Source organism: Dacryopinax primogenitus (genome assembly GCF_000292625.1).
Source record: "Dacryopinax primogenitus strain DJM-731 SS1 chromosome Unknown DACRYscaffold_14, whole genome shotgun sequence".
NCBI lineage: Eukaryota > Fungi > Basidiomycota > Dacrymycetes > Dacrymycetales > Dacrymycetaceae > Dacryopinax > Dacryopinax primogenitus.
Genome location: NW_024467211.1, coordinates 515,782 through 524,879, shown reverse-complemented (window position 1 = coordinate 524,879; position 9,098 = coordinate 515,782). Strand labels below are relative to the sequence as shown.

Genomic DNA, 9,098 nt, shown 5'->3' with positions numbered 1-9,098 from the left:
ATAGAATAATGATTCATTTTCTCTTGAATTTATTGAATCATTTTTATTTTATTAAATTAGGGTTAATATTTTATATATAAAAATATTAGTTAAATAAAATATAACAGCTGCAGAAATTACTAAAAAAAAAATAAATAAAATGAAAATTTAAAATTAAAAATTATAAAAAAGCCTAAAGCTTAATTAATAGAATAATATATTAGCCCCCTTATTTTTTATTTCTTATATCATTTATTGCCTTCATTAGTTCATTTCTTTTAGTATCAATATTTAAAAGTTGCTCATCTACTAAAGATCTAAATTCTTCATACTCCGAAATATTTAAACCACCTGTAATTTGCGCTTCTTTTAAAGATTTGTTTAATTCATTAAGAATCAAAGAATCTTCTTTATTAGCAGAGATTTCTGACAATTTTTTAGTTACAAATCTTTTAAATTTTAAAGTTTCTGATTCAGAAGGTACAAAAATACTGGCCATTAGTGGAGCAAAAAAAGGAAGTCTATCCCCAGCTTTTAAAATATCATCAGCACCTAACATAATACCTAATACGACTGCAACAGGTTGAGCATCATCGCAAACACCTTTGGCACATATTAAGGCTCTAGCTATTAAAGTAGCTAAACGATCAAAAGGTGAATTTACTACATTTAACTGATCAGATTTTAATAATTTATATATATAAATAGTTCTATAATATGCTATTATAAAATGATAAATCATAAATAAAATACCTATAAATAATAACAAATATAATACATAAATATGTATAAAGCCATTAAATTTACTATTACTTAATAATAATAAAATACTTACTCCCCCTGAAAATCTTAAAACTCTTATAAAAGGATGCATTTGAAATTTTAAAATATTTTCAGGTAAAGTAGGCGTATCATACCCCTTTTTTAAACCAATTCATATTCTTTATATGATTGTTTTTTTATAGTTTGAAACTAATTGTGAATCTCCTTTAAGGGTTAAAATATGAGCATTTACATCGTGTAAACTATTTTCAATTATACCTGAAACAGGTGTTATAAATAAAAAATGTAAGAAATAATAAGCTGTAAAAATTTGTCCAATTTCTAAATAAGGTGTATTAGGATGTTGACTTCCAATTCACATTAGAATGAAAAAAGCTACTACAAAGAATCAAAATCCAAATTTCATAAAAGGTCTAAATTGATTTCCTCTTAATCGAGTGGTATCTAATAAAGGTAAAGCTCATTCTTCTAAAATGGTAATTTGGGTTTGAATCCCAATAGGGAATTTTTTTTTTTTTATGTTTAATTTTTATTTAAAAAAAATATTGTTTTTATGTGTCATATTAAACCGCGGCACGCCCTCCTGTATGAATGATATCGATTTTGATGACCACTGCACCTTATCCAGCCTTCTGATCCTCCTATGACTGGGTAACCCATAATTGCGCTGTCGACGTGACTGGGGTCTCAGGAACTGCTCCATTCAGATTCAGAACCCGATTCTACTTTCATTTGGCGCTTGCTTGCTCTGGAAGGTTTAGACTTATCCATGCGTATATTGTCGTACACCAGAATCGATAGCTCCTTCAAATGGTCAGCTCTTGGTCCGATCTACAAGGATGTCATCATCTCTCTTTCGTAGACAATAGACAGCATCATACCTTCAAGCAAAGAGCCATACGACCACTGGCAAACGAATTTCTGCCTTCAGCTGTCCGCCTCTCTGGTAGATAGCAACGGAAGACTTGTTTGCTGAGAAGCTGGTGGATGACAGCAACGACGTAGTCCTTGGTGAGCATCTTGCCGGAACTACCCCTGTACGCTGCTTGTAGCTGTGCTACGGAAGTCGGTCTGTGCTGTGTTTCTTCGAGCAACTTCATGAGGTTAACGGCGTGATGCCCAGCGTTATTCTTTTCTCCGGCTGTACGTTGCTCAGCACAGTTGTCGCAAGTACCCATACATGCCGCGGGGTCGAAATTGTTTTCGCCAAAATGCCGAAGGATGAGGACGCGTCGACAAGTCGCATCGTCTTCTGTGTAATTGACAACTTTCTGCAGGTCTTCGCATGTACCCGAATCCAGTTCTCCTTTTTTGCTGCTGGTGATGCTTATCCAGTCAAGTACGTCCTTGTAGTCATAATCTAATAGAGTGAGATTACACCTCCTCTGTTTCGGGGCTGACTTACACATGATGCATCTTGATGGTTTGCCATCTCGTCCTGCACGGCCTGCTTCCTGGTAGAATGCCTCCATCGACTGAGGAACGCTTGCATGGATGACGAAGCGGACTGTACATGCATGATCAGTCCTCGATCCGTTCTGCAATGTGGATATCGTGACTTGCCATCCGGCTTGTCTATACCCATCTGAGGGTAGTTCAGCTACTTTTCAGATACACTGGATCAAGCAACTGAAACCGAATGCAGTCTGCAGAGCGAGTGAGCAAAGTTGTGAAATACTTCGCGACGTCACTCACGGTGGCCACAACGACATCTGCAAATCCCTTTTGCCAGCTCATCTGTACACGACGTCGTTCTTCACCAGAGAGCCGGGCATGGTAATGGAGCGCCGAAATGCCACATTGACGTAAAGCTTCAAGAGATATTCAGACAGCAGGAACCATCCGTCGCAGTTTCGGATACTCACTTTCAGCAATTTTCTCGCAGTTGATCTTCGTTGCACTGTATACAATGCCACAAGAACGTCCTGCTGCGATCTCTGCAGCAATAACTCCCGTCATGTCCTCTATATACTCCACATGTTCATGTCTCCTCCCTTCCAAGATGTCTTTGATGCAAGCGCTTTTGTGTCGGACCTCCCAATGAAGATTGGTCCGGTCAAGGTCGCCTTCAAATAAGTAGGCACTGGGTAGTTTTAATCTGTTCAGAGAATCTTGGAGTGTGTCCGATGTGAAAGTAGCGCCTGTTCATGTCGTTATCGCCATGCAAACGCAAGCACCTACCAGGTCACTCACTTAGAAGCGTGATAGGTACGTCGGGATATCTATTACTAATCAAATCCAGCAGGTCGAGGTAGTCTGGTCGAAATGAAGATCCATACTAAATGGTTCAGTCAGCCTTGCTTGCCGGATACTCTTCATTCTCTAGCCTGCCTGAGAAATGCAATGTGCCTCGTCGAGCACAAACCGTGTCAGACAACCTTCCTCGTAGAGTTCTTGAAGTTCGTTCGAAAACAGCTTTCCCTTCGTGAGTCGTTCGGGTGTTATGTACAGTAAGCGAGCTTCGTCGACCTGCCGTTTCAAGCCAGCCTGTTCTCGTTGCGACTGCCCGTGATTGAACCTACAACAATCTAAGATGGGTCTATGAGTCGCTGGGCTGACTCACCCCACAGCTTTTATTTTTCGCTCCCATAAATGATTAATTTGGTCCTCTATCAGTGAGATAGCGGGCTCGATGACGATTGTCACGGGTTGACGGGGCCCATGTTTGGACTTGGATACTGGATATAACGCTGGTGCTTGATAACAGAGGCTCTTGCCCGCCCCCCTGCGAGTCGGTGCTGTTATATCAACCTTTGCATATAAGCGGGAAACAACACACGTCGGCAACCGTATCACAATATTATGACCTTGTATCGCCGCGATCATTGCTTCACGCTGATGCGGGCGAAACGCGTTCGACTCATATTTCCAAACCACCTGCAAAATTGTGTCCAGTATTCTCTCCGCAAGTTTTGTCTCTGCGTCCTCTTTCACAGTGAACGTCATCAGCTTGCATTCGTGCAGTGCCGCCTGTGTATGTGTATCGCCTCAGCGCGTTGCTTCCCAAGGGAGTCTTACATACCTCAGTTTCATCCGCGATATCGGATACAGTCATCCCATCTTCTTCCTTCCATGCGTTCGCCCATTTGTTTATGTCTCCATCAGAAGGCTAGCCAAGATACCGTATCAATATCCGATTCCAAGAAAGAAGCACGAGAGCAAGCGTACAACGCGAAGTTTGCTCTTATCAATAGTGAACGTTATCCGTATCCAGTCTGATAAAGCCTGGGAAGCACTAGGTACATCGATGTCTAGCTCATGAAGCATTGAGACGTCCACAGAACTAGGAAAGAGGGTGACGTCGCTCATGTTGTAGTCTTCACATTCTTTGGTAGGCCGTGCACCCTCCATGATCCCGCCGATTTCGTCGACAGCGACGCGCTTTGCTGCTTTGTCGACACAACTTGAACGCGACTTGGATGTGGGACTCAAAGATTGGAGAGTACTGCCTGGTTGGAAAGCCGCTTCAGGTCGGTCACAGATGTCAAAGGAATCCGTATAGATTCGGTCGACGGCGAAACAGGCTGCGGAGTTGTCCACCGCTAGTCGTCGATCGTGGGCACGGTTTCGCTTGATGAAACAAGAGAAATCTGAGATCCCCAGTGCAAAAAGGGGGTTGACACAACCGATCGAGAGAGGAGAGGTTTGTGACGTGTGCCGCACAGAAGTCGGAGGAAAAACGGCGCACAAACCAGGCGAAACTTTTCTTTGCCACAAACCACACACTCACTCAAAAAAATTTTACAGCGGTCGACAGCCATTTCGCCCAGTGTGATCATGCACGTAAAACGTAACTATCACATACAGCATACATAATTAACTATTCTATATGCCATTCATCGCTGACTGGCGTGTCCTTCCAGTGGAGGTCGCATACATGCGTGGTGCGATGTTCATCGCCTGAAGTTCTTGTAGAAGAAGCTTCGCCGCGTACGGAATATAGAATTGAGTAGAGCGCGTTTTGTTCTTGCATGCCCGACATTCGAACGTCTGCTTCTTCAGGTTTGCAATGGACGCTAACCCACAACTGCAAATGCTTGTAAGCACTACCAACCAAGAAGTAATAACGAGAAGAACACACATATCACAGACATGCAAACGTGCAGCGTCACTCTGATCGAACATCCTTTCCTTCAAAAAGGATGCAACACCGTGCGAGATCATGCAATCGCGCTAAGACATTGTGAGTCATTTGCGGATGAGACTCGGAACCTAACCCATACCTCCATCTCCCCGAAACGAAGACCGCCATCCCTGCTACGACCTTCGACTGGTTGTCTCGTCATGATCTGAACTGGTCCACGGGCACGAGCGTGAATCTTATCGTCGACCATGTGCTTTAATCGCTGGTAGTAGGTTGGGCCCAAGTAGACCTGAGCTTGCAGTTTGCGACCAGTATGGCCGTGATACATGACTTCGAGTCCACGTTGCTGATATCCTTTGTTGCGCAGGAGGGATGAGACTGATTCGACTGTTAGATCTGTGAACGGGGTTGCATCACCTTCGTTCCCGATCAAGGTAGCAAGCTTGCTCAGCAAACATTCGACCAAGTGGCCAATTGTCATGCGTGAAGGAATAGCATGTGGATTGATGACAATGTCGGGGGTAATACCGTTCGCTGCAAATGGCATGTCCTCCTGTCGATAAGTCATGCCGATCGTACCCTTTTGACCGTGACGAGATGCAAACTTATCGCCAATCTGAGGTATACGCGTAGAGCGAATGCGGACTTTAACGAATTTGACACCGTTTTCGTTCGTGCTGAGGAGTACTTGATCGACAATGCCGTTTTCAGTACTCTTGAGAGGTGTCGAAACATCACGGCGTGTGTGCGTTCGCGTTCTCTGACCAAGCTCTTCCGAATCCGGAGGGAGTGGTGCTGTCTTCCCAATAATAATGTCCTCGCCATTGATACCAATGCCAGGTGCGACTAGGCCATCAGCTTCCAGCTTCTCGTACGTACCGTGTTTCATCCTGACTGTAGTATCGCGATGCGGCTTCTCGAACTCTTCGATCGGCACAACACCGGTAGATTTCTCCATGTCTGTGTATGAGCGATAATATATACTCCGGAAGAGACCTCGATCAATGGAGGACTGGTTCATAATAACGGAATCTTCTTGATTGTATCCAGAATAGCAGAGAATGGCTACGATGGCATTTTGGCCAGCTGGAAGCTCTCGGAATTTGAGGTACTCCATCGAACGCGTTGTCGCTAGCGGTTTCTGTGGATAATAAAGAATGTTCGCCATCGTATCCATCCGCACTTGGAAGTTAGTCAAGTATATGCCCATCGCTTGCTTACCCATGGCAGATTGATATGTGTTTCGAGGTGACTATGGAAAAACTCAGAATAGAACACGACGGCGAATAAGGACAGACAGACCTGATTGTGATCTGGGAAGGGAATGATAGAAGCGCAAATACCAAGAATCATACTAGGGTGGATCTCGCAGTGCGTCCAATGCTCGTGGTGTACTATGGATTTAATGCGCACAGCCGCATTTTGCGGCTCATTGCTGATATAACCAGTACCACGTTTAGTCTTGCTGGCCTCGAGATCCTCAGGTGTCATTGCTATCATGACTGTTTCTTCTTCCTCCGCATCGAGCAATTCGACCATGCCACTGGAGACCAGTTGTGACCACCCGTACGGTTGACCTTCATCATCCACTCGGTTCTGTAGGCAATTGATTTCTTTCTTCCCTATAACCAAGTCTTGCGTCCCTTCGTTAACGATGAAGAGTGGTCGGCACACACGGCCAGCGTCAGTGTAAAGCCGAAGTTCTCGTTCGCGGATGTCGCGCACGACAGATATTTCGGAACTGATACCGTCGCTGCGCCGTAAAGTCCGCACAGTTTCAACGAGATGTTGGGGATTGCGATGAATGCCCATCCATACACCATTGACGAACACTTTGGTTGCTGTTATTGTCTCATTTGTTTGATCGCCGAGGGGCTCGAGGCCCCATTCCTCCAGGAACTCGACCACGGGTTGAGAAAGCGAGCCAACGGAGATACAAGCCATGAGAGCAAGATTTTTAACCAGGCCGCATGCTTGGCCTTCGGGTGTTTCGGCGGGACATACCATGCCCCAATGGGTGTTGTGCAGCTGTCGTGGACGAGCAATCTTGCCATCACGACCGATAGGAGTATTCGTTCTCCGCAGATGGGAGAGAGTGGACGCGAAGGTATAACGGTTAAGCACTTGCGACACACCAGCCTTTGCCTGCATGAACTTCTTCTGGTCGCCCCAGTTACCGGTGGCCAGGGAATACTTCAGGCCGTTGGTGATAGTCGCTGGTTTCACGGCGGCGTTGATATTGAATTCACGGTGAGTCTCGACACACTAGGGAAAAAAGATATAAGCATGCGTACATCATCACAACGATGGAGAGCTCTCACTTTCTGCATGTATCTGTATACATCTTTCGTCAATCTCCGGAACAGCATCCTGAACAAGGTTGCAAGCAACGGGCCGGCGAGGTCAAGACGTTTCTTGCCGAAATGGTCACGATCATCGAGCTCACGACGATCAAGCGCTGCAAGAACGAGACGGTGGACCATGTATCCAAAGAAATACGCTTTTTTCGACTCGGCGCCCTCCTGCGTTGAGATGTGCGGTAGCATCTCCTTTTGGAGAATCTCCTGAGCATAGCGGAGACGTTTGTCCCGAGACAGGCCGGTGGTGGTACCACGACGACCGATGTAATCCAGTGCGACCTCGCGATCCTGAATGACGAATGCTTCTTCAATGCAAGGTTTCAGCATCTCAAGCATCGCGTGATCTTCGGGATCATAGCAAATGTGCTCTAGCACATCACGATCTGGGACGATACCGAGCGCGCGGAAGACAACAACAACGGGGATGTCATTCCGGATATAGGGCAGTTGGGCGCGCATGAGCGATCCAGTCTATGGGAAAGGTCAGTCCGCTGCGAATGGATATGAAGACGGACCACATACGCTTTTCTCTAGATTCCGGTGTGTCATTTTGATTTGCAGCAAGCTAATCTGCTTGCCACCCTTCTCAACCTGGCTTCGGATTTCTGCCAGATGGGAGATGGGCGACGGTTGTGCTTTTGCGAAAACATAGACATGGTTCGCCGCCATACGCTCTTGCGCAATCAAGACCTTTTCGGAACCGTTTATGATGAAGTAGCCACCCTGGAAGATATGAATACTCTGACAATCCCTCATATCAGTCAGCTCACCTGGTCGTAAGGGCATTCATTAAGATCGTATAGATCACCATCACTCAGCCCAGAAAGAATGCAGAAAGTAGATCGTAGCATCACGGGTACCTTTGTTTTGTTTTCAGGGACATTCTTCTATCCGTCTGGTTGGCTGCTCACCTTGCCCACCCAAATCTTGTGTATTTCCTTGTCCGCGTCTGTATTCTGGGATTCCCAAATCATCTCGCCGTTCACATCTTCCGGATTTTCACGACCACTTAAGACACGTTTTTTCACATCGATGTACAGGGGAGCGGAGTATGTGAGATTGCGCAGGCGGGCCTCCTGCGGAAATATCGGTAAATTCGAACCGTCCGGCTCCATTGTGCTTGGACGTGACAGGTAGATTTGGCCGAACGACAGCTCATAGCGTTTCTGTGCCGGCCCCGTATCAACATTGCCTCACGGTATTCTGCATGATGACTAACCGTCTCATCCAGCTCTCGTCCGGAGTGCTGGTTGGCTTGGTCTAGGATCAACTCGCCACTCTCATCGACGACCTCTTGCATCGAGTTCTGGACAAATTCATCAAATGAATCAAGCTGTTGCCGCACGAGACCCTTTTCCTCAAAGAAGGACGTGATGATCTGCCAACAGTCCTCTTGACTGAGCGGCCCTTCTGGTATTCCCTCGTAGCCCTCCTCTGTCTGCAACCCATCTGCACTGTCGACCCCCATTCTCACATCTGCGTATGGCTGATAATTTGACCCATCGGCGTATTTCGTGTCGCCAACTGCACCGTAGGGGTCATACCCCTGCGCGTCGTAGTCTACACATGATGATGAAAACACTGTTTATTGACCAACCGCAACAAAGACCATGTACCTGTGCTCATGGTCCAGAATCCTACAGTTGTCCTTTCGAATCGTTCGCCGGCGCAGAAAAAACTGTACGAGCGGCGAATGCAAGGAATACAGGTGACGTTGAGGCGTATACAACGATACTGAGGTGGTCGTCAGTCACTCAAAGCAGCCCGATGGCGACGAGAGAGAGCGCGCCAAACTTGAGCTCGCTAAGCTAAGCTTCACGGAAGGAAATGGAAGCAAGCGGAATCAAAACAACCTCTAGACTCATCTTGTGTGTCAACACCGTTCTCATCTT

General features: G+C 45.9%; 2 protein-coding genes across 2 annotated transcripts; both read right to left on the bottom strand.

Annotated features, from left to right (window-relative positions):
• Nucleotides 1-1,449: 1,449 nt before the first annotated feature.
• On the bottom strand, nt 1,450-2,328 carry DACRYDRAFT_109397 (uncharacterized protein; the record flags this gene model as incomplete). Its single annotated transcript, XM_040768871.1, has 5 exons — nt 1,450-1,593; nt 1,644-1,903; nt 1,943-2,122; nt 2,168-2,269; nt 2,322-2,328. The coding sequence occupies 5 exons, from the start codon at nt 2,326-2,328 to the stop codon at nt 1,450-1,452; spliced, it is 693 nt and encodes a 230-aa protein (XP_040626867.1).
• A 2,199-nt stretch (nt 2,329-4,527) lies between these two features.
• On the bottom strand, nt 4,528-8,967 carry DACRYDRAFT_23500 (DNA-dependent RNA polymerase II second largest subunit). The gene is made up of 10 exons (XM_040773268.1): nt 8,823-8,967; nt 8,426-8,766; nt 8,118-8,372; nt 7,977-8,066; nt 7,729-7,929; nt 7,168-7,677; nt 6,149-7,111; nt 4,986-6,098; nt 4,844-4,935; nt 4,528-4,789 (listed from the first exon to the last, which is right to left on the bottom strand). The coding sequence occupies exons 1-10, from the start codon at nt 8,830-8,832 to the stop codon at nt 4,588-4,590; spliced, it is 3,777 nt and encodes a 1,258-aa protein (XP_040626866.1). The 5' UTR covers nt 8,833-8,967; the 3' UTR covers nt 4,528-4,587.
• Nucleotides 8,968-9,098: the final 131 nt, after the last annotated feature.